The following is a 25,700-nucleotide window of genomic DNA, read 5'->3' on the forward strand; positions in this document are numbered from 1 at the left end:
TAATATACCGATAAGATTATTGGATTCCCAGGGAATTACAAAACATACTGTTATGTCATGCACAGCAAATTACTGTGGTGGCTGTTAAGCAAAGTTTATTCACCATTAGATAGTGAATGTAAAGTGATTGAGTGTGCCGTGCTGCAAAATTGTAAACCTTTCTTCATGTCTGTTCTTTAAATTATTAAACAGCTCAAAAATATGCCAAGATTAGGAAAACAGTCACTTACTTGCTAGTGTCGTGACTGTGGTTATGTTTTCATCTCCTCCAACACTGTTATATGGAAATAAACAAACAAAATATTTCAAACATTTTAGTCAACAGTATTTACTTTCTAAGGTATTGGAATAAGTAATAGAGTTTCCCCTAATGGTGTTTCTAAGCATACATACACATATGAAGCAAATTACAGGCTGCACTTCCTTATTGTTTATAAAATTTGTTAAAGACGGACTCTCTGTGCATACCTCACATTGCACGTTCACCACAAGAAAATCAAAGGTGTCATTTAAACAGAATGTCAAAAACTTTTCAGTGAAAGAAATTAGAGAATTTTAAACATTGAATGTAGTTGCCACCATTTCTGCTATAGTGTTCCCCTTTAAAATATATACAATTATCCTTTGTGAGTTATTATCATGACTATAGTATTCATAGTATGCCTGTATACTGGTAATGTTAGTAAACAGGTAACATTATAAAGACCGGAGAACCTCAGAGTTACAAATACCATACTTATGAACTGACCAGTCAACCACACACCTCATTTGGAACTGGAAGTATGCAATCAGGCAGCAGCAGAGACTGCTTCCCCCCCAAAAAAGGCAAATACAGTGCCATACCATGTTAAATGTAAGCTACTTAAAAAAAAAAAAAAGGGGGAAACTGTTTCTGTGCTTGTTCATTTAAATTAAGATGGCTAAAAGCAGCATTTTTCTTCTTTGTAGTAAAGTTTCAAAGCTGTATTAAGTCAATGTTCAGCTGAAAACTTTTGAAAGAATCACCATAATATTTTGTTCAGAGTTACAAACAACCTCCATTCACAAGGTGTTCATAACTCTGAGGTTCTACTGGATTAAAGGGTGATCACTATATATATATTTTTCCATTTCACTCAGTTTGAAGAAAGAAACTAGACTGGTCAGTTTCACTTTCTCTTTATATACATTTACACTTTCTCCTGCACTAATAATTCTTCTGTAATTCTGCTTCTAATAATGTGGAATGTTACATTATTAAAAAGTGTTTGTTATTAGATTTTTATAAAGATTTCTGTTGAAATTCCCCCTGAAAAAATAAAGCCTAAAAAGTTGGGCCTATATTATTTTTACAGTGAGCCTTTAATCTGGAATGAGTGCATTTTAATACACCACACTGTTGATATTTCTAATTACAAATGCACGAGTGAGAAATGATGGGGAAAACATGCTGAGATTACAGTTAAATCACAAAAGTTTTCATAGTTACAAAAAAATAGAGAATATTGTTATTCTCAATATGGTGCTTTTGAACTGTGTAGTAAATATCAGTGCCAGATGTACAAGCCTAGGCCTGTACTGATTGTAACTGGTGGCTGCATTGTATAATGTAGCTAGAGTGGGGAAAGGGTCAGGAGAAATATTGACCTTGTGTGGAGTGAGAGGAGCAATGAGGACCCAATTCTGCAGTCCATTTGCCAGTAGAACTCCCATTGACTTTGGATGGGAGGTGTGCATATGCAAGCCTGGAGCTTTGGAATGAGGGCTGAAGTTTGTTCAAATGAATGAAAATCTTATTCCCTATCAAGAACACAGATGTGAACAGGTGCCACTCCCAGCCTGCCCTAAAACAAAGTCCACACAGAGAGTGAAGCCAAACTCACTCCCGTCTTTGGATTTGGCTTGATCAACAAAAATGAATAAGAACAATGTTTAGCTCAAGGCTCCTCCCCAGGCTGGGATGCTCCTTGGGAGTGCTCAGCTCACACCTTAGATCCTCTCAGGAGAGCACTTCCTTTATATTCAGAGGCAGGTGACTATGACCTGACCTGAGTCAGGAAAACCCACTTAACTATTTCCTAGTAAGATCAACACCTGCTAACTGGCTAGGGTATTTCAGGAAGACATTGTCAGCCTGTCACAACAGGCTCTCTCCAGTGTTTTTAGTAGTAGCCAAGGGAGATTCTTATGCCAGACGAGAAGTGTATCTCAGCAGCCATAGGGCCCAGAGTTCAGAGACCATGACAGTTTCCCCAAGGACAAAAACAAACATTTAGATGGGACAGAATTTTAGGGCACTCACCTCCAGGAGAGACCTCGGTACTGCGTCAGAACATCGAGAACATCGTTTGGTTTGGACCCTGCCCCATTACCTGCCTGATACCAAGGGAAAGGGAGAGAGTGAATAGACCTTCCAGATAAAGCCATCCACTCTGTCTGATCATAATGAAAGCAATTAGAAGGAGGGTTAATGAGCCAAGCTACACTCCAGATACATTATTTGTTCTTAAAAGGATTGAGGGTATTTCAGTTCCACACCACTGAATCATACCTAGCCTGTCTATTCTTGATGGGATGACGCAGAGGTGTAACCCACATTAGATATGATTGCCTTTTAAAGGAACTTAATTTAGAGCTTGTCAAAAATGGAAACATTTTCAGGGACAATTTGTCCCTTTTTGTTGAAAATTTTTTAAACTTTCCAAAACAGCTCTAAGTTCATTTAAGATAATAGGAATAAATACACTGGCAGCACGCGGCCTGGGACTCCTGCTGGTGGGGTGGGGCAGGCGGCGGCACGCGGCCCAGGACCACTGCTGGTGCTGGGAGGGGGCCAGGCAGTGGTGCGTGACCTGGGACCCCTGCTGGTGCTGGGGGGAGAGAGTTGGTGGGGCTGGCAGGCTCCCTGCCCAGCTGCATGTATCCCTGCAGATCCTAGTGGGAGGGAAGGCTAAGGAGGCTCCACGCGCTGCCCCTGCCATGAACTCCAGCTCCACAGCTCCCATTGTCTGGGAACCGCAGCCAATGGGAGATGTGGGGGTGGTGCCTGTGGGCGGCAGCGCGCAGAGCCCCTGGCCCCTCCAGCTAGGAGCTGCAGTGACATGCCAGCCACTTTCAGGGAGCCCCCTCCCCCCCTGAGGTAAGTGCCACCCTGCACCCCAATCCCCTGCCCCAGCCCTGAGCCCCCTCCCGCGACTTCCATGATCTCCGTGACAGACATGCAGCCTTAGTTATGAGTGTCAAAAGACTATTTTACACAACGTGCCAGACAAGAAGGAACTTTTGCGGCAAACAAAGTTGAGTGGGTTTCCTAGGAAATACTCAAGGGAAGCAAATGCAAATTCCCACCTCCAGACTCAACCTTGGATGGTACACTCTGAGGAGAGAAGCACTGTCTGCTGATTACCTATTCGCAGTCTCTGAATATCAAAGACACCAGCTGTATAAAGAAAAGGCTAACCTATGCATAGAATCATAGGACTGGAAGAAACCTCGAGAGGTCTTCTAGTCCAGTCCCCTGCACTCAAGGTAGGACTAAGTATTATCTAGACCATCCCTGACAGGTGTTTGCCTAACCTGCTCTTAAAAACCTCCAATAATGGAGATTCCACAACCTCTCTAGGTAATTTGTTCCAGTGCTTAACTACCTTGACAGTTAGGAAGTTTTTCCTAATGTCCAACAAAAAGAACAGGAGTACTTGTGGCACCTTAGAGACTAACAAATTTATTAGAGCATAAGCTTTCGTGGGCTACAACCCACTTCTTCGGATGCATATAGAGTGAAACATATATTGAGGAGATATAATGTCCAACCTAAACCGCCCTTGCTGCAACTTAAGCCCATTGCTTCTTGTCCTGTCCTCAGAGGTTAACAAGAACATTTTTTCTCCTTCCTTGTAACAACCTTTTATATATTTGAAAACTTATGTCCTCCAACCCCCAGCCATCTCTTCTCCAGACTAAACAAACCAATTTTTTTCAGTCTTTCCTCATGTTTTTTAGACCTTTAATCATTTTTGTTGTTCTCCTCTGGACTTCTCCAATTTGTCCCATCTTTCCTGAAATGTAGCACCCAGAACTGGACACAGTATTCCAGTTGAGACCTTATCAGCATGGAGTAGAGCAGAAGAATTACTTCTTGTGTGCTTGTTCTGAGTAACAACTGTTATGAACTTGTAACCACAGAAACACTGCTTGGTGGGATTTGAAAGACTGATCACCTGCCAGAGTCCTTGTTTAGTTGGGAGTGATCACTAGTAAGTCTATTAGCATGAGTTCAGGTCCTTGTATTATTTGAAATATGTTTTCTCTGTATTGATTAATAATAAATGTGCTTGCTTAGAAAGGGCTGTGTGGTACCTTATAACTGTAGGCAATTACAACTGTGTATGGCCTCTGAGGAGAAAGCAAAGCAGGCCTGCTTAGGCAGTCCGGCTTGTTGGGAAACTCACAGTGTAGGCAGTGAACCATGCAGCCTGGAACAACCCCAGTCAAGAGGGAGAGAATCCTGGGTCTCCTTCCAAGAGAGGTGACAGCTGACAAACTGGGAGCCTAGAGTGAGTGCCCTTGCTAGACCATGGATGGGGAAATACAGTGGCCCTGAACTGTGACAGTCACAATCTTCCTGAACAAGAAGCCTGCTTATTGTTCCACAGAGGTGCAGTATACACAACATCTGATCTATGTTACTTTGGCTCTTCAGTCATTGGGTCAAATACTGAGATGGAGATAGACTCCAGTGGAACTATGCCAATTTATACCACCTGGAGAACCACCTGGCACATTTTGTTTATGCTGCTTACTATTTGTTAGGAAGGTAAGTATCTAGGGATTTTAGCTATGAACTGTAAAAATGTATGCAATTATAGCAAATTCACCCTAACTGTTTTTATCTGATGTGCAGCATAATCCACCAGTCCTCTGTGTGCAGCATTCCTGTTGACTTAAATGGGAGTTCTGCACATAGAAAGATTAGACCTGTAAGGTGATTAATAGTCATAGTTGGACCATGGTACAAGACAGCATGGAGAACATGATTAGCCAAACAGAGAATAACGGTGTTTGTACTACTCTCTTTCATTAGAATTCATGTCTGTCCTTGTTTCATTCAGTTCAGCTATGGTTATCCAGTGATCTGCACTTACTGTGATCGAGTCCCCCAGTGCACCAATCACCTTGATGTCTGCTGGCCTCAAATTGTGAACTAAGAAAAAAAAAAAAAGATTGGGAGGAGAAGGGAAATGTCAAATAACACTGTATTGGAAGAACTTTTCTTTGGGATAAGTATAAAGCATTCTAGAGACTCTAATTCAATATTCATGCTAAGCCAGGTAATCATGCCAGGTGATCATGACCCTAGGTGCTTGGAATGATAAATTGACAAATACTGGCATTGATCAGAATACTCAGCAGTTAGGAGGGCAGTCATCGGGCCAAGTCTTGATCCCATTGCTGCAAACCAATTACAGTGAGAAGGCCACGGGATTTCCCTCCACATCGATCCAAAGGAAAATTTTTATTAAGATCCAAGAAATGGACTGAGGACAGGCACAGCTCCACTGACAGCTGACAGCTACAGCTTTTAAAAGGAAACCAAAATCCATCTGAGAGAGAAACACACAGAAGTCTTAAGATTCCAGATTGGACTTGAAAAAGTATCACATATTTTCTCCTATTGTCTGGTTGTTATTTAACTTAGCGTTATAAGCCAGGTTTTCAAGCATGCCAGTCTTCCGTTTAGGCATCAAAATAATAAGTGGGCAGATTTTCAAGAGTTCAGCTGGTGAGTGCTGAGCTAAGCACTTTTGAAAATACAACCCACATTTAGGTGCCTGAATGCAAGCTCTCTTGCAAATCTGACCCCAGTTGTGAGTTCTGAGCACCTAAAAATCCAACCCTGAGCTCTTTTGAAAAATCTGGCCTACACTTAGGCTTGGAAGTATTAGATCTTTATTGGTAAGTGTTGGTAAACATCAATTTCACTGTACACAAAAACCGACAAAAGAAAATATTTTCATCAATAATTGAAATTTATAGATAGGCAAAGAAAAAAAAGGATCTTGAGAACTTAAGAGTTTGAGTTAAGGATATTTACTTTGTACATTTTGACATGTGTTTGAACGGTTATGAAGCCTTAAATCTCACCATCTACTATCAAATAATTGTCTGATCCCCACCCCCATTGTCTGATTCCCCCTGCCATAGTTTCCTTCAACTGTGAAAATTTAAATGGATAAAAATAGGGGGTGAAATGCTTAAAACCCATAATTTTGCACAACCGTGAACATTTAAAATTGATAAAAATAGAAAAATGCTTTAAAATAAAGATATCTGTCTAAATAATAAAATAAAAATCAAATTTTGCCATGCCTACCTATATTTCAATTTGTGATGTGAGACAAATAAAACTGAAAGATTCTCATTTTAATATAAGGCAATGCACCAATATGCATATATTGACCTTGCTACATTAAAAATGTTCTATATGCACAACATTTGTTTTCCCTTCATCTGATTTATTTCTTGACTTCTTAAGAATGTGTATATATATCCTGCGTCTATAACTGGCCTCTTTTTGAATTTATTTCTTTGGTAATGAACCTTTATGTAGAAAAGTTATCCATTATAACATACTATACTGAAAAAAGAGCACATAAAATTTTAATTGCCAAAGGAACAAAATAGATCACAGCTGTAAATTCTGAATTGCAGAATAACATTACAGGCTCCTGAAAGCACTGTTGGTTCTGAACATAGGGGAAATTAAACTCCCATTTCTCTGGCCCATGATCAGCAGAACTAACTGTTAGACAGCACTACCATCCACAATTATAGGTAGGCAGATGACTCCAAGGTATTTTACAGAATGGACCATTCAGTGTGATTAGTAAACAGTGACTTAATTGGGAAGAATACATCCAACTTAGATACAAACCTGATTGATATTAAGCCAATCAGATAATTTAACCAGAATTTGACTGAAAAGTCTTTCAATCTTATCTAAAGAACTCCTACTATGGCAAAGCAGGCGCTGTACTAGGAGTCTGCAATGATCCATTTCTGTTCTTTGTCTGCAGGGGAGCTCTCGAGAACACATTAAAGGCTAAGGTCAGAGAAACCTGTGATACCAGAAGCATCTGTCAGTAATTCACATCTACCTCTGAGAAAGCTACCTGTAAGTAAAGGGATAAGGACTACAAAAAATAAAATGTTTCAACATGTTTCCTTGACCTTAGGCTGTTTAAACTGAAACAACACTAAATATCTAATTTTTTTCATCATTTTTACTGTTTTATTTTTAAATTTTTGGAGAAGGTGGTGGCATTTGCGGTTAAGCTGGGTTGTTAGAGACCTAGGTGCTCCTTCACTTCCTTATCCTGTGCGACATTATGGCTGCTATCTGTGCCTCGGTTTCCCCATCTGTCCAGTGGGGATAATCAGAGTCCACTGACTCATTGGCATGCTAGGAGGCTTAAATCATTACTGTTCATGGAGCGCTTTGAGATCATTGACCGTATGGGGCTAAAGACGTAGAGATTTATTATAATTGCATATACTACTACTTGGGCAGACTAGTTAGCTTCATTTTCTGCCTTTTGCCAGTTTTACTTTGTAGTTCACCTATACTTAAGGCCAATTCTGTGTATGTGGCTTTATAAACACCACAGGGGAATTTTTAAATAGCCACCTAAAGCTGCGTCTTTTATTACTGAAATATTTTTTACATTAATGAAATCAATTAATACTTTTAAAAAGGTTACATTTCGCGCATAAAACTAGTTGACAGTGTCCCTTTAAGATCAATTGAAACAGTTCTCCAATAGAGATTAAAAAAAAATCTGTACCTGAAACAGGAACCGTATTAGAGGGATTTCGATCAAAACAGGGAATGCTTGTCCCATAGCTCCTTTCCTGGAAGTACACACAGTATGAGACATTATATGAGGCCTTTTATGGACTGACGGTGATAAATGTTTGGTGTCCCTAGGGATTTACATATAAAAACAAATTGAGATCTTCCTGAATTTCCTAAAGTGAAACTGAATTCCACACCATTTAATTATTGCACACAAATAGGCACATCTGGTGGCTTATGCTTTTGGCAAGTTATATATTTGGCTCTCTTCAAAACTGATTTGCTTCTGTTAGAGGATGACCCACTGGTTAGAGCATCTCCTAACAACTGGGCATGACTAAGCCAAGTTTCCACCTCTCGAGTGCTTCCTTTGGATGTCCAGGGGGTCCCCTTCTTCTTTTGAAGGCTTGGTCTTCCTACCAGGTCATTTATCACCGATCCCTCTCTCAGGGTATCAGAAACCTTCATCCAACATAGATAATCAACACCCATAGTCACGCTAGAACTCCCCCTGGAAGTGCAAAACTAAAAGCAACCTTAACTTTGGTGCTGCAATGGCACCACCATGATTTTTTCATTTTGTCTTGTTTGTTATTTGTATTCACTCCTGCGCTGTAATCCTATTTGATGGCAAAGTCACAGAAGTGTTATAGAATGACTTAGTGTGTGTGCACCACTCTTCTGGTGGGTGGTGCCCATAAAATTAAAAGCCTGCTACTTAATCATAGCTAATGGAGTTGTTCCTTTGTCTCAAATGGTAGGGGCTTGTTCTTTTGATGGTGAGAGTCCTAAATTTAATCCCCCTTGATTTTTTTATCCTAGTTTTTTTATATCACCAATTTTAATAATGATTCAAATCAACAAGCAGGAACATTTTATTTAAATCATTGATTTCTAATCATGTTTTGCATTTGTACTTTTTAACTATTTTCTTAAAGAAAGATGGATCCTCATTGATTGATAACCATTAAAACATGTTGATTTGAAACTAAATATATCCTTTATTGTGAATTTTGTGCTTCTTTTTGCTAACTAGGAGGATAAAATAAATTGATTAACATTTATTTAAACAATTATATTGCTTAACTTGTGTAGTGCCCCCTATCCATCTGGTTACCTCCTTTAGTGCCAATCTCCTTACAGGTTTTGATGGACAGGCCTGGGTTCTTCTGGATCCCACCACCCACTCAGCAGGGTGTAACTTCTAGATTGACCCTGGGCATCTAGGTGTGAGTATTCCCTTGGGACAAGACCCCAGCATGGGTGTTTTCTATATCTCTCCAATACAGTGACCAAGTGGGGAGTTATCTGGTTTGAGTGGGAGAACTTTGGCCTTATGACTCGCCAGTCCTTCTCTTTTAGGTCTCCTTTTCTTCATGCCATACTGTTCCTTCTCATCTCCTCACACCCTGAAAAGTGACTGGCCCGATACTGTCATCCCGTATGCAGGTGTAAGTCAGGAGTAACTAATGAAATCCGTGGCGTTACACTAAAGTAAGTGAGATGAGAATCAGACCCAGGACAAGCAGTACCAGCCCACGTCTCACGTGGGTCGCTAGGAGTGCTGGTCCATGATGCACACTGAACTCTTACTCATGACAATGGATAATATCACCTTTGCAATGTTCAGCACTGTAGTAACATTACATTGCCAAACATCCCTGCACTTCGGCCTTGTCTTCAAGGCCAGAAAGGTTCTTTTTTTTTTTTTTTTTTTACCTCAGGATAACGAATACGAGTGAGCTATCCCGAGGTAAAACCACAGTGAAGACAAGGCAACTCAGTTGGACCACAATTTAAACTCAACAAAGTTAGCTTGAGGTTGACCTTGCCTACTTTATCTTGCAGTAAACCTAACTTGTCTTGCCTTCACTGGGTTTTTACTTTGGGGTAGCTCATCCATGTTAGTTACCTTAAGATAAAAAACACACCCTTTTTAGCCTGAGGCCTTGTCTTCAGTCTTCACTGCTGACCGAAGACAATTTGGCCCATGCTACACAAAATCCAGGTAGGTAAGAATGTGGCAGCAATATACGTTTTTTAGTCCTCAGCCATTCAGAGCATGGAAGCAAAGAGTCTCAGGCTTTGGATTCACAATTGTCCCCATGTAATAATGTTCATGAGACAACAACACTCTTGTACCAACCCCACCGATCCAGTCCCACCCATCCAGGGTAGTCATGTATTAACTTATACGCTATGCCAAGGCTGTTTGTACCTGAGACAGAGCTTCAGGCTGTGATGTCCGAGGGGAAGATGAGTAGTTACTATTTCTGTATGTGAACAAATATAGATACTCCTGCAGAGATAAGAAACATTTAATGGCCATAACAGAAAGACAATCAGCTGCTACTGAAGACAATTGGCCACTTTCAGATCAGGCAAGTCACCGTTGGTCCAAGTTCTTCACTCTGTGTGGGACTCCGTTTTACTGCTGAAATTGATCCAAATACAGACAGTTCTCTCCCTTTAAAGAATAATTCACTTTATTCATTTCAGATAAGATGCACCCAGCATCTGAACCAGTATGAAAGATCCAGTGTGGCAAGGTGGTTTAACTACACGCTGCCAAGAAGTCCAGTTTTCAGGCAAACATCCTCAGTGGTTCAGCATTTTAAGAATACAAAATAGTTAAAGCGGCTTAGAGGCCATTTGTAACCTAAAGCTTTGTGAGCAGACTCAGGAAGTGTGTCCCCACACATTTAGGAATGAGCAGTAGTCTCTTAAAACAGACACACATCTGTATAAACAGTTAGATAACTTGGAAATTCTGTAAGAAGCAGTTAAAATCCCACATTAAAAAGAAAGCCCTCTTACCTGAGATGGGCACTGGGCCTGAAGCATCTCTGTATAATGATAATGTTCCTTCTGCCCAACTGGTTCCATCTAGAAGAGAACAGAACACAAGTGTCTTATACTCGAGGGGATGCAGCCATAAATCAGGTGTGTTAGGATCTAGAGTTTTACTGCAGGCCCATCTCTAACATATACCAGTACACAAAAACACAGTGTTGTGTGTGACTTAAGGTGGCTCTATGCATAACATAAAACCACAAAAGCAAGGAAATGAAAAATTAAGGCATCTCACATGACCAACTTCTTACTCCTCCACCTGGAGATGCCATATTTCCCCTCTAGAGCTAACACCACCACCTTAACTCTGCCCCAGTAGGGATGCCAGCCTTCCAACCCCCTTCCCCAATCTCCCCACTACCATTAACAGTCACACTTCCCCCAGCATTCTCCCCACCCCCATCTACCTTATATTCTGGAAAAATCACACTTCATTCGTTTAGGGAGGATGGCTTTCTACGGTGAATAGCTTTTAAGGGGCCTTGTCAAAGTTCACCAGGAGCAAAGCCTCTTGTCCAACACCCCTTGCTAGTCATATATCAATTGATTGAAATTCAACTCAAAAGGGCCCCTAGGGTTTTCAAACTCCCCTACCACCAGTTTATTGCCCACTTTAACTGCAGTTTGGATTGTTTAGCCCTGACGCAGGCCTGGGTTCTTTGGGCTAGGTTCAGGGAACTCTTCTCTTGTCCCAGCTCCAACCAGAATTCACCCTCAGAAGAATCAGGCAAGACTTCTTATCTCATCTAGTAGGCCCTGATTGGCTACTGCCTCTTCTCTCCCCCTTTAGCCCCTGGAAAACCAAGTTTGTTGACTCAACCAGTACAAGAGCCTGAGTGGCTTCTCTAAGCTGTGCTTGGAGGTGCAAGCTCACTGGCTCTTTTTCCCCAGTGACACCCTTCTGTTGGGAGAGTGTGTCAGGGAGGCAACGCCTCCAGCAAGGGGCAGAGAAAGCCTGGTACCCCCTGTCACAAGCCCAGAAAAATCACAAGACTCAAAATGTGAACCTTTTTTAGGGGCCAATTTTTAATTGATTAAAGCTCAGACTAATTAACTGATTTTCTTGAAACTGCTCAGAAAATTCAAGCTTTACTGAGAGATTATGTGCTGAAAATTTGGGCAGATACATTTTTTCATGTAAAAAAAAAAAAAAGAGAGCTTGAACTCTCCACTTTAAGTACAAAATGAAACACAATCTTAACTCTGACAGAGCAACGGCACCACCCTGATTCTTTCATTTTGGTTTGGTTGCTATTTTTAATCACTCCCTGTGATCCTACTTTGTGATAAAGAGTCACAGAAGTGTAATACAATGCCTTAGTGCATGTGCACTATCCTTCTGGGGAACAGAGCCCACAGAATTACAAGCTGGCTATTATCACAGCTAATGGATTTGCTCTTTTATCTCAAGTGAACTGGGCTTATGCTTTTGATGGCACTGCTTTTTATTCCCATTTTTTATATATGCAGCCACAGCTTGTAACAAAAGCACTATGTGTTGCACCTCAAGGCTGGATACAGGACTCGTTTTTTTACCACCCCTGTTTCTCTTCCCACAAGATGGGACAACTATTAATGCAACATTATGGCAGCTGATGAAACTGAATATTGACAAATGCAAGACAAATATTGGAAGGAATAATTGGACTACTCTTACTCCTTGCTGGGTTTTAAATTAACTGAAAATACTCAATAAAGAAACTTGGGCACCGTTGTAGATCACTCAAGGAAAGTCTTTGCTCAATACACAACCATGGTCAGAAAAGCAAGGGTGCATAAGGAATGGAATAGAAAACACTGAAAATATTAGAATGCTATTATATAAGTCATTGTTACATTCTCGCCTGGAATGTGCAATTTTGGTCATTCCATCTAAAAGGAAACAAGACAAAGGGTTCACAGACAGGGGATACAAATGCTTAGAGACTTCTGTTGGAGAAGCATTTGGAAAGGAGTGTAGTTTAGAAAGGCGAGGAATAGGAAGGAACATGACTGAAATGTAGACCATAACGAATGGTAGAGAAAAAGTAATTTGGGAGCTCCCACCTTACTCTCTCATAAGCAAGAATGAGTGGCCGTTTAATTAAACTGATAAAACGAAATGTTATTTTTACACACCATAGCCTGTGGAACACATGGTCACAGTCTTATGACCATGAGGTTAGTAGATTTCAAGAAAGGATTAGACATTTGTATGGATAATGAGAAGAGCCACAGTTACATTAGACAAGATTTTAAAAATATTAGAAAGGATATAAACCTTCACACTTTAGGACATAAGCTAATCCCTAACTGATAGGAGACAGAAAGGTATTTATCCCATGGGCAGGTTATTCTATTTGGTCCACCACAGAATTTTTCACCTTCCCCTGAATTCTCTGTTACTAGCCACTGTAAAGACTAAATGGACCACTGGTCTGATCCAGTTGGGCAATTCCTATGTTCCCAAAATGAAAGTAAAACATTTAATGAGTATATAGAGGATGATGCATAGTACAAATCCCTCTGTGGTCACTACCCAGTTAGGGTTCTTGTCTTCCTGACTTGTTTTTCCCTATCTTATAGGGCTGGACTTTTCATGGTCTATTTTGTTACATGAATCATAGCTGAAAACAAGAGTAAAAGCTTCTTGTCTAAATTCTTTAATACAAATGAAAGGCACTTAGCATCTAGATATATTTCCGGAGATAATGTTGCAAAGCATTTACCCAAATTAATCAAACTGTCCATTGTAGATATCAGCATGGTGATGTGATGGTGGACTAAATATACAAATAACTACTCACAGCTTTTCCCAACCACCTGCCAATTTTTAACAAACCACTTTCTTAAATATATAAAGTTTGTTGGAACCTTGCTCCCAACCAGCAATTAAGCATTTTGTAAAACATCTACAGGGCACCTGGAATTCACACATCAAGTGGAAGGAGCAGAGCACTTTGGAGACAAAAAATGGGCTTCTTCCCACTCTGCTGAGTATTTACTGCCACACTGGCCATGATTTATATCTCGTATCAGCTCCCGCTGCAGTGGGTTTGTTTTTTAGCAGATATCACTGGATGTTATTCTGATGAGAGTAAGAGCTTCTCCTTGTCAGAGATGCTGATCAGATAAAGAAATCTTCCGTGCCTTTTAAACTCCAAAGATTCTTACCTGTCATCTAGTCTTATGCAATTGTAGGCAACCATTAAAGAGATTGCAGATAACAAAGTCTACCCAGAGAGATGCCTTTCTGAGAACCTCCAGCTTTACTAAGAGAGTTCAGTGTTGAAAGAGGAGAGGCATGGAGACGAACAGATAGGGAAGCATCCAAACAAAAAGCAAAATTGAACTAAGTATTTTTCTCACCTTAGGTCAGTTCATCGACTCAAATGGCATCTCCAAAAATATAAGAAGCCGACAGCAAATCCTGGAAAGGCCCATCTTTGACAGTACAACTTCATTTTGCTTAACGTCTGCCACACACACAAGTTTCCCAAAATGTCTCCAGAATTAAAGTGACAAGAATAAAGTATAGAAGAGGGGAATGTTAAGAGATGTAGTCCAAATAAAGGATATGTATTCAGAAGAGATGTGAATTTATATGGAGACTCATCGAAACAGAGTGATACAGAGAGGCTGTTCCAATGGCCGGAGTTGCAGAGAAGGCGGCTCTCCTACCAATAGGTACCAGATTACTGTGTGAAGGCAGACACTGGAGTTTGATGCTAGGTGAGGGCAGGGATTTGAGCGGGAGCTAGAGATAGAGGACAAGGTAGACTGGTGTACACATCCATGGAACGCTTTGAACATATGGGGATAAATTGACTTCAGTGGAGCCAGGATTTCACCCCTGGAGTGTAGTTTTGTACTGGACCCTGCAATGAATGGGGAGGCAGTAGAGTTGTTTCAGGATGGGGATGGGGATGTCACACTTCTTTGTACAATACGTGTGAGAAAGAAGGCAGCGTGTGGCATTCTGCACACACTGGAATCTGGAGAGCTGGGATTTGGAAAGACTGGAGGGAACGGAGGCTTAATAGGCTACATGAAATGAGCACATGAACCCAGGAATGACAAAGTTCTAATCCAGTCTCTAATTTTAGTGGCTGAAATGCTAGCTGCATAGTCCAGTAAAGATGTGGGGTGGGGATGAGGGGTATGAAGGTGGATTCTACTTTAAGAAGTTAGTAAGAATCTCCGATGGCTTCCCTACCTGATGCAGTTTGCCAGTGAAATCCAGGATCCTTAAAACATTGGCCAAGCTGACCCCAGACAAAATATTTCCACCTTCTGTTAGCAAAGTGTAATTTTTGGTGGCAAAAATTGGCAAAATTAGCTCCCCCCCCTTCAAGTAAACTCATTATTTGCATCCAGTGGGAAAAAATCACTTTCATAGAAATTTCATGGGGGAAAAAAAAAATTGTGCTTAGCAGATGGAAAGGCAGATTTTTGCCCTAACTCTTTCATATTTGTGTGAATTACCTCCATAATTTTTCACTTAAACCCATTCAAAAATAATATTTAGTTTAGGAAGTGTTTTCTGTCTTCAAATGTTTTACAAATCATTTAATTAGTGCTAGTAATATCTGTGCAAGTTAAGCAAGTATCTTCAGCCCTGGTTTATAGGTGGGGAACCTGAGGCACAGGTAAGTTAAGTGACTTGCCTGATCTCACAGGCAGACTGTGTGACAGTGCTAAAATTGGCTTCCAGTCCTCCTCGTATTAATTTAGCTAGTGGAACTGAGCCAAACACAATGACAGAGGCGCACGACATATCTTATCATGGCATCTGCCTTGCAGTAAAAGAAGAGTTGAGACATGAACTTTGACGTTATCCAAATGAGTGTTCATGGATAACAGAGGCAGCCCTTTTGTTCCAAGGTTACAGCCTTGATAACGATTAAAGCTATGATTATGACATGGAGCTCATGGAGGTCATGGAATCTGTGACTTCTATTGCTCTCCGTGACATTTTCTGCCCCGGGGCTGGAGCTCCCAGCCAGCACCCCGTCCCCCGCAGCTCCCAGCCCCTGCCCTGGCGGGGGGACCCCACAACTCTCCAACTGCAGTGGGCAGGGGGACTCCTTGCAGTGCCTAGCTACAGTGGGTGGAGGGGGGACCCCCTGCAGCTGCCCAGCTGCCCTGTGGGCAGGGGGACCCCAGAGCTCCCATGCACTGCAGCAGTGGAGGACCCAGAAGCCCCAGCAGCAGTGGGTGCTGAACCCGCCAACCCCTTTTGTCAGGGATATTTTTAGTAAAAGTCAGGGACCGGTCATGGCTTCCATGAATTTTTTTTACTGCCTGTGACTGGTCCGTGACTTTTACTAAAAATAACCATGACAAAAACTTAGCCTTAATTACAATTAGTTTTTAACCCTCCAGCTGCCAGTAAGTGACAGAAATTAAAACTAAAGATCTGCAAGGATTTATTCTTAAATTGTGTTTACTGAACTGCTCACTGGATTTTGTTTTTAGCTGCATCACCTGCCCTAAAATGGGAACTGCAGATGCTTTGATAAATAAGAACATAAAAACAGCCATACTGGGTCAGACCAATGGTCCATCTAGCCCAATAACCTGTCTCTGACAGTAGCTGATGCCAAATGCTTCAGAGGGAAAGCACAGAATAGGGCAGTTTCCAATTATCTGTATTTCACGCCCGGCTTCTGGCAGTTGGAGGTTTAAGGAATCCCAAAGCATAGGGTAGCGTCCCTGACCCTCTCGGCTAATAGCCATTGGTGAACCTATCCTTCATGAACCCTTAGTTCTTGTATTATGTGCGGGAGTAAATAACACTGCCCTATTCACTTGCTCAAAACCATCTATCATATTGCCCCTTAGTCATCTCTATTTTAAGCAGAATAATACCAATCTTTTTAATCTCTCCTCATATGGAAGCTGTTCCATACCCCTAATCATTTTCGTTGCACCTTCTCTGCACCTCTGCCAATTCTAATATATTGTTTTTGAGATGGGCTGACCAGAACTGCATTCACGGTGTGGACATACCATGGATTTATATAGTGGCATTATGATATTTCTGTTTTATTATCTATCCCGTTGCTACTGGTTCCTAAAATTCTGTTAGCTTTGATGAGAGCTGCTGCACATTGAGCGGGTGTTCTCAGAGCACTAGCCCTGATGATGTTTTCATGAGTAGGAACAGCTAATTTAGCCCCTATTATTTTGTATGTATACTGGGTATTATTTTTTGAAAGTGCACTACTTTGCATTTATCAACATTGAATTTCATCTGTCTTTAGTCGTTCAGTCATCCAGTTTAGTGAGATCCCTTTGTAACTCTTTGCAGTCAGCTTTGGACTTAACTATCTGCACATTTTGCCACCTCACTGTTCACCCCCTTGTTCAGATCATTTTATGAGTATTTTGAATAGCACAGGTCTCAGTACAGAATCTTGGGGGACCCAGCCCTCTCTCCATTGTGAAAACTGACCATATATTCCTACCCTTTGTTTCCTGTCTTTTAACCAGTTACTAATCCATGAGAGGACCTTCCCTCTTATTCCATGACTTCTTATTTTGCTTCAGAGCCTTTGATGAGGGACCTTGTCAAAGGCTTTCTGAAAGTCCAAGTACATTGTATCCCCCTTGTCCACATGTTTGTTGACATTCTAATAGACTGATGAGGCATGATTTCCCTTTACAAATGCCATTTTGACTGTTCACCAACATATCATGTTCATCTATGGCTTGGTCTACACTTACCCCCCAAGTCGAAGTAAGGTACGCAAATTCAGCTACGTGAATAACGTAGCTGAATTCGACATACCTTACTTCGAACTTACCGCGGTTCAGATGCGGTCCACACGCGGCAGGCAGGCTCCCCGTCGACTCCGCGGTACTCCTCTCGTTGAGCTGGAGTACCGCAGTCGACGGGGATCACTTCCTGGTTCGATTTATCGCGTCCAGACCAGACGCGATAAATCGAACTCGGAACTTCGATCCCCAGCCGCCGAACTAGCGCGGCAGTGTAGACCAGCCCTATGTGTCTGATAATTCTGTTCTTTACTATAGTTTCAACCAATTAGCCTGGTACTGAAATTAGGTTTATTGGCTGTAATTCCCAGGATCACCTCCGGATTTTTTTTAAAAAAAGGGTGTAACTTGGTACAGAGGCTGATTTAAGCGATAGGTTACATACCACAGTTAGATTTGCAATTTCATATTTGAGTTCCTTCAGAACTCTTGGGTGAATACCATCTGGACCTGAAGTATCAGAGGGGTAGCCGTGTTAATCTGAATCTGTAAAAAGCAACAGAGGGTCCTGTGGCACCTTTAAGACTAACAGAAGTGTTGGGAGCATAAGCTTTCGTGGGTAAGAACCTCACTTCTTCAGATGCAAGTAATGGAAATCTCCAGAGGCAGGTATAAATCAGTATGGACCTTGTTATTTATTGTTTAATTTATGAATTTATTCAAAAACCTCCTCTATTGACACCTCAATCTGGGATAGTTCCTCAGATTTGTTACCTAAAAAGAATGGCTCAGGAATGGGAATCTCCCCTGTATCCTCTACAGAGAAGACCAATGCAAAGAATTCATTTAGCTTCTCCCCAACAGCCTTTTCTTCTTTGAGTGCTCCTTTAGCACCTTGATCATCCATTGGCCCCATTGATTGTTTGGCAGGCTTCCTGCTTCTGATGTACTTAAACAAATTTGCTGTTAATTTTTGAGTCCTAAGCTAGTTGTTCTTCAAATTCTTTCTTAAGAACATAAGAATGGCCATACTGGGTCAGACCAAAGGTCCATCAAGCCCAGTATTCTGTCCTCTGACAGTGGCCAATGGCAGGTGCCCCAAAGGGAATGAACATACAGGTTATCATCAAGTGCTCCATGCCCTGTCACCCAATCCCAGGTTCTGGCAAACAGAGGCTAGGGACACCATTCCTGCCCATCCTGGCTAATAGCCATTGATGAACCTATCTTCCATGAATGTATCTAGCTCCCTTTTGAACCCCGTTATAGTATCGGCCTTCACAACACCCTCTGGCAAGGAGTTCCAGAGGTTGACAGTGCGTTGCGTGAAAAAATACTTTCTTGTGTTTGTTTTAAACCTGCTACCTATTAATTTCATTTGGTGGCCCTTTGTTCTTGTATTATGAGAAGGAATAAATAACACTTCCTTATTTACTTTCTCTATACCACTCATGATTTTAATAGACCTCTGTCTATTGTTTCCTATCTTTTAACCAGTTACCAATCCATGAGAGAACCTTCCCTCTTATCCATGACTGCTTATTTTGCTTCAGAGCCTTTGGTGAGGGACCTTGTCAAAGGCTTTCTGAAAATCTAAATATACTATATCCACTGGATCTCCTTTGTTCGCATGCTTGTTGACCCCCTCAAAGAATTCTAGTAGATTGGTGAGGCATGATTTCCCCTTACAAAAACCATGTTGACTATTTCCCAACAATTTATGTTCATCTATATGTCTGACAATTTTGTTCTTTACTATAGTTTCAACCAATTTGCCTGGTACTGAAGTGAGGCTTACTGGCCTGTAGTTGCCAGGGTCACCTCTGGAGCCCTTTTTAAAAATTGGTGGCACATTAGCTATCCTCCAGTCATTTGATACAGAAGCTGATTTAAATGATAGGTTACAGATGACAGTTAGTAGTTCTGCAATTTCACATTTGAGTTCCTTCAGAACTCTTGGGTGAATACCATCAGGTCCTGGAGACATATTACTGTTTAGTTTATCAATTTGTTCCAAAACCTCCTCTAATGACACCTCAATTTGGGACAGTTCCTCAGATTTTTCACCCAAAAGGAATGGCTCAGGTTTGGGGATCTCTCTCACATCCTCAACAGTGAAGACCGATGCAAAGAATTCATTTAGTTTCTCTGCAATGACCTTATCTTTGAGTGCTCCTTTAGCAGCTCAATCATCCAGTGGTCCCACTGGTTATTTAGCAGGTTTCTGCTTCTGATGTATTTAAAAAAATGTTTGCTATTACTTTTGGAGATTTTGGCTAGCTGTTCTTCAAATTCTTTTTTGGTCTTTCTAATTGTATTTTTACACTTCATTTGCCAGAGTTTATGCTCTTTTCTATTTTCCTCATTAGGATTTATCTTCCACTTTTTAAAGGATGCCTTTTTGCCTCTCACTGCTTCTTTTACTTTGTTGTTTAACCACAGTGGCTCTTTTTTGGTTCTCTTACTATGTTTTTTAAATTGGGGTATACATTTAAGTTGAGCCTCCTTTATAGTGTCTTTAAAAAGTTTCCATGCAGCTTGCAGGGATTTTACTTTTGCTACTGTACCTTTTAATTTCTGTTTCACTAACCTCATTTTTGTGTAGTTCCCCTTTCTGAAATTAAATGCTACAGTGTTGGGCCGATGTGGAGTTTTCCCCGCCACAGGGATGTTAAATTTAATTATATTATGGTCGCTATTACCAAGCGGTCCAACTATATTCACCTCTTGGACCTGATCCTGTGCTCCACTTAGGACTAAATCAAGAATTGCCTCTCCTCTCATGGGTTTCAGGACTAGCTGCTCCAAGAAGCAGTCATTTAAGGTGTCAAGAAACTTTATCTCAGCATCCCTTCCTGAGGTTATATGTACCCAGTCAATATGGGGATAGTTGAAATCCCCCATTATTAATTATTATTATTGAGTTTTTTATTTTAATAGCCTCTCTAATCTCCCTGAGTATTTCAGAGTCACTAACACCATCCTGGTCAGGTGGTCTGTAATATATCCCTACTGCTATATTCTTATTCTTCAAGCATGGAATTACTATCCATAGAGATTCTATAGTACAATTTAGTTCATTTAAGATTTTTACTTCATTTGATTCTACGCTTTCTTTCACATATAGTGCCACACCCCCACCAGCACGTCCTGTTCTGACCTTCCGATATATTTTGTACCCTGGTATTACTGAGTCCCATTGATTATCCTCATTCCACCAGGTTTCTGTGATGCCTATTATATCAATATCCTCATTTAATACTAGGCACTCTAGTTCACCCATCTTGGCCTACCTAGTTATACTTTTACACTAAACTTGCCAGAATCTATACTCCTTTCTATTGTTGAAGGTTGCTTTTTTGCTTCTAACTGCCTTTTTTTTTCTGCTTTTTAGTTATGCTGCTTTTTTTTTTTTTTTTTTGGTTCTTTGTTTTGTTTATTTGTGGTATACAGTTAGTTTGAGCCTCTGTTAAGATATTGCCTCTCCCCTTGTTGCACCCATGATAAGCTGCTCAAGAAGTATTCATTTATGGTGTCTAGAAATTTTATCTCTGCATCCCTTCCTTAGGTTATCCATACCCTGTCAATATGCGGATAATTGAAATCCCCCATTATTACTGCATTTTCTGCCTTTGTACCCTCTCTAATCGCCCTGAGCATTTTACAGTCAGGCAGGTGGTCAGTATAAATTCCTACTTCTATACTCTTATTGTTCCAGCACTGAATTTCTATCCATAGAGATTCTATGGTACAGTTTGATTTATTTAAGATTTTTACTTAGGTTTTGTTTCACATAGTGCCACTCCCCCACCAGCACGACCTACTCTGTCATTCTCATATATATTGCAACCTGGTAGTACCATGTCCCACTGATTATCCTCATTCCACCAAGTTTCCACAATGCCTGTTATATCAATATTGTTCTTTAATGCCAGTCACGCTAGTTCACCCATCTTAGTATTTAGACTTCTAGTCTTTGTATATAAGCACTTGTACATTTTGTCAATATTCAGTTGCTTGCCTTCATGTGTTATATTTAAATGAGACTCTTATGTTTGACTGTTCTTCACTAGTTCCTACCTGTACTTTACCAACTTCTTTCCTATCCTTTTTACTAAGCTATAGAGCTCCCCGGTTAATAAATTCATCCCTAGGGGATGTCTCTACCTGAACCGTGTGCTCCTCTGCATCTGTTGGCTTTCCCCCAGCCCTTAGTTTAGAAAAAAAAAATTCTACAACATTTTTAATTTTAGATGCCAGCATCTGGTTCATTCATAAATATCTGCTCCACAAAAAAAAAAAAAGAAAAAACGAATCCCTGTAGTTTTCTTTAATATAGCTCCACTAACCACCATTTATTTATTTACTTTAATTTAATCCTTTAAAAAAATATATATGTGTGTTGAAATGCGGCTGCTGGCATCACCAAAATTTTGGAAAATTTTGAAGGAAGAGGCAAATTTCTAAATAAAAAGGGGGGAAATGCCTTAAACTGAAATTCTGGTAACAGAGCAGATACATCTAAAACAGCAAATACACTAAAGGGAGCATTTTCAAAACACTGGGACCAGATTTCACTTTAGACAGGTGCAAAAAAAAAAAAGTGTCTGAAATTTTGCCCCCAGTTAAATTAACCACGGTCACAAATCAGAGTGCTCTGTCCCTATCACTCATGGATTTGCACTCACTCACCTAGCTGGAGGTGGAAGTACCTAGAGCTCTGCCCATATTCAATTACATGCACAAAGTTTGTGAATGCGAATTGCCTTTTGGCTCTTATGCTCTGGGGTTAGGAGTGTCCGTGTTTCTTTGAAGCACCAGTCCCCAGAGAGAGACATTTTCAGCCTTCCGCAGCTGTAAGGAGTCTATCTGTCCTGGATCCAATGCAAGCCTTGAGGCAGAAATGGAGGAGCCTCCAGACCAACCATCCAACTCAAAATAGGAACATTTTGGCAAAACGGTATATTATTATTTGTACTGCTGTGGTACGTAAGAGCCTCAGTAACGGATTAGGACCCCATTATGCTCAGTGCTGTAATGTTATAACTGTTATAACATTCGTTTAGGAACTGGAAGGCCAGGCCAAGACCCGGATGCATTCTCCTGAATGGAATGCTGTGTAGCTGAGCTGTGACCCTGTGAGAGAAGCCAGGCTCACCAACACAAGGGATTTTTCTTTACTTTTCTGTACCCTTCTGTGTCTTTGTGCCTGCCCCATATTTAGGAGACTCTGTTGTTGAAAGGAGGACATCTCAGGGACTTTTCAAAATGCTTACTGCAGTGTACATAGCTTTGTAACTGGAAGGAGAGGTCAGTCTGGACTCTGTACTACACCTTTAAATATAGGGTAGTTTCCCTACCTGTCTGAGGGTGGTAGCTATGAGGGAGCTTTCATCAGCTTCCCCCATTCCTCGCAGTACGGCTAATGACAGAACCCTCCCTACTTAAGGACTGGCTGGCTTTGAGGTTCCAGGCATTTGTGCTAAGCCTAATCAGCCCTAACATCTTCAACACTTCTTACCATGTTGTTCCAGAGACCCACGCCCAAGGCAGAGCACTCCTCTTCAGTGATTTCTTCTGGCGTCGGTATGGAAGTGCCATTAACCTGCCAGCCCTGGAAGAGAAAGCATTTTAGAATATGACATGGTGCAATAGCACTACCTCATTTATGCATAAGGCCTAGAACCAATGCTTGGAGGAGAAAATGATACTCAGCACTGGAAAAAAACATTTTTAAAATAATCTGAACAAGCAGACATGCACAAGAAGCTGACCTCCACTGCAGCCTCTGAGTAGAGACAGAACAGGACAGTGTTCTGAGACGTGACTGATGTACTCAGTACTAGGAGGCAGCTCTGAAAGGGCAATACATTCCATGATATAGCAGGAAGACCAGAGTAACTGCAAAGCAGGTAGTGATAGCGAGAGTCACATGTGCAGGTTGAGGAAGAATATGCTAATAGGATTAACAGAGCCTGGTTTGGAAAAAAGAGCTATTTCTCTAAGCTGATGTTTAAGGGTATTTTAAAAGCACTGGCCTAAAGAACTTGATTGTGACCTTTTGATAGCACATATAGTACAATATTTTTCAAGTAAAAGCCACAGTGTTTGAAAGACTTTAGTAGCTCATGCACAACATCCTGCAGGTCTCGGCAGCTCTGTTGTATATCAAAGCAAATGAAGAAACCAAGTGCAATATAGCTTTACATTTAAAAACAGCTAGTAGTTGAAAGCCTGTGCTGTTGCAGTGTAATTCTTAAAATTATGTGGGTCAAAGAACTGAAAATGACTGAAAATTTAAAAACTAGACAGCAACAGACCACAAATTCCAGTGGTAGAATCATAAAAATGTAGAGTTGGAAGGGACCTCAAGAGGTCATCTAGTAAGTCCATCCTTCCCACAAGGAGGCAGACTAAATATATCTAGGCCATCCCTGACAGGTGTTTATTTAATCTATTCTTAAAAAACCTACAATGACAGGAATTCCACAGCCTCCCTATTACTAACCTTTCTGCGATAAAGTTCTATCTGCTGCAATGAAATCTATACTTCAGGGATTCCGTCAACAAGTTATTCCTAGATGGTCATCTGATGCAGCCAGACTATATCAGAAATTTAAATCCCCCAAGAACAAACACAAGGTTATAAAAGTGGAGACCTTTTTCACCTTCTAGATCAAACCAGGCAATAGCAATAGAAAGAAACTGTTTCCAAGCTGAACTTCATGCATTGTGGTCAAAAGCCTGGCAAATTATTAGAAGACTGAATGGAGATTATAGTCTGGACAAAAGAGAATAGCCAATCACAGAAAACTCCATTGCATCCCAGCTAGTGGCCAATGGCAGAGCTCCTAACTGAGATAAAGCCTTCAGCTGTGCAGTTAAAATGATGGTTGGTTGCTGAGAGATGGCAGTCTCTGGGAGTGGACATGAACCCGATGGCTGCTTTTACCAGTCAAGAGCATGACCGGACTGTACATCAACTCCTGGTCCAGATAACATCCACAATGAGTTTGTCTCTCACCTCGGGCCAAATCATCAAAAGTTGGCTGCTTCAGTTTCTGATCATTGGACTTAGGATTGCAGCTTCCCAAAAATTCAGTGCAGAGCAAAGATCCTAGTTGTTCCCAAGCCAGGGAAATCACTGGCAGGCCCCAAGGGCTACCGACCGCTGTCTCTGCTGCGTGATACCTACAAAGTCCTGGAGAGACTAATTCTGATGCAGATTAATGAGGTCGTCTATCCTCAGCTGGTCCAACCCCCTTGCCAGTGATGAGTGGCTATTACAGACTGCAGTCTGCCCCAGGGAAAGGGGGCTGGATAATGACTGGCAGTAGCCACTGAGGCAAGGTGGGCTTAGAGAGTTGGGGGTTCCCAGACTGCTGCACTGTGCAACACAGTATGGGGAGGAGGTGAGCAGCCCTCAGTGGTGAAAGAACAGGTAAAGGACTTTTTAGAAAAGCTGGACATGCACAAGTCCATGGATCCATATCTAATGCATCCAAGGGTGCTGAGGGAGTTGGCTAATGTGATTACAGAGCCATAGGCTATTATCTTTGAAAATTCGTGGCGATCGGGGGAGGTCCCGGACAATTGGAAAAAGGCAAATATAGTGCTCATATTTAAGAGGGAAGAAAGAGAGCCTGGGGAACTACAGACCGGTCAGCTTCACTTCAGTCCCTGGCAAAATCATGGAGCAGGTCCTCAAGGAATCCATTTTGAAGCACTTGGAGGAGAGGAAAGTGATCAGAGACAGTCAACATGGATTCACCAAGGGCAAGTCATGTCTGACCAACCTGATTGCCTTCTATGATGAGATAACTGGCTCTGTGGATATGGGGAAAACGGTGGACGTGATATATCTTGACTTTAGCAAAGCTTTTGATACAGTCTCCCACAGTATTCTTGCCAGCAAGTTAAAGAAGTATGGATCGGATGAATGGACTATAATAAGGTGGATAGAAAGCTGGCTAGATTGTTGGGCTCAATGGGTAGTAATCCACGGCTCAATGTCTAGTTGGCAGCCACCATCAAGCGGAGTGCCCCAGGGGTCGGTCCTGGGGCCAGTTTTGTTCAACATCTTTATTAATTATCTGGATGATGGGATGAATTGCACCCTCAGCAAGTTTGCAGATGACACTAAGCTGGGGGAGAGAGGGAGATATGCTGGAGGGTAGGGATACAGTCCAGAGTGACCTAGACAAATTGGAGGATTGGGCCAAAAAAAAAAAAAATCTGATGAGGTTCAACAAGGATAAGTGCAGGGCCCTGTACTTAGGAAGGAAGAATCCCATGCACCGCTACAGGCTGGGGA

At 41.3% G+C, this 25,700-nt stretch overlaps 1 protein-coding gene across 1 annotated transcript in view; it reads right to left on the reverse strand.

Annotated features, from left to right (window-relative positions):
• The window catches only part of PLB1 (phospholipase B1), a 115,410-nt gene that overhangs the window by 66,116 nt on the left and 23,594 nt on the right, over window positions 1-25,700 (reverse strand). The window contains exons 14-20 of the mRNA XM_026649579.1: window positions 22,908-23,000; window positions 10,652-10,720; window positions 10,053-10,133; window positions 7,824-7,890; window positions 5,124-5,182; window positions 2,282-2,355; window positions 231-274 (exon numbers count right to left, since the gene is read on the reverse strand). Of these exons, the coding sequence (XP_026505364.1) occupies window positions 231-274; window positions 2,282-2,355; window positions 5,124-5,182; window positions 7,824-7,890; window positions 10,053-10,133; window positions 10,652-10,720; window positions 22,908-23,000 (487 nt within the window). The remainder of the gene's footprint in view (window positions 1-230; window positions 275-2,281; window positions 2,356-5,123; window positions 5,183-7,823; window positions 7,891-10,052; window positions 10,134-10,651; window positions 10,721-22,907; window positions 23,001-25,700) is intronic.

This window comes from Terrapene carolina, unplaced genomic scaffold, assembly GCF_002925995.2.
Source record: "Terrapene carolina triunguis isolate 2854851 unplaced genomic scaffold, T_m_triunguis-2.0 Scaffold85, whole genome shotgun sequence".
Lineage (NCBI taxonomy): Eukaryota > Metazoa > Chordata > Testudines > Emydidae > Terrapene > Terrapene triunguis.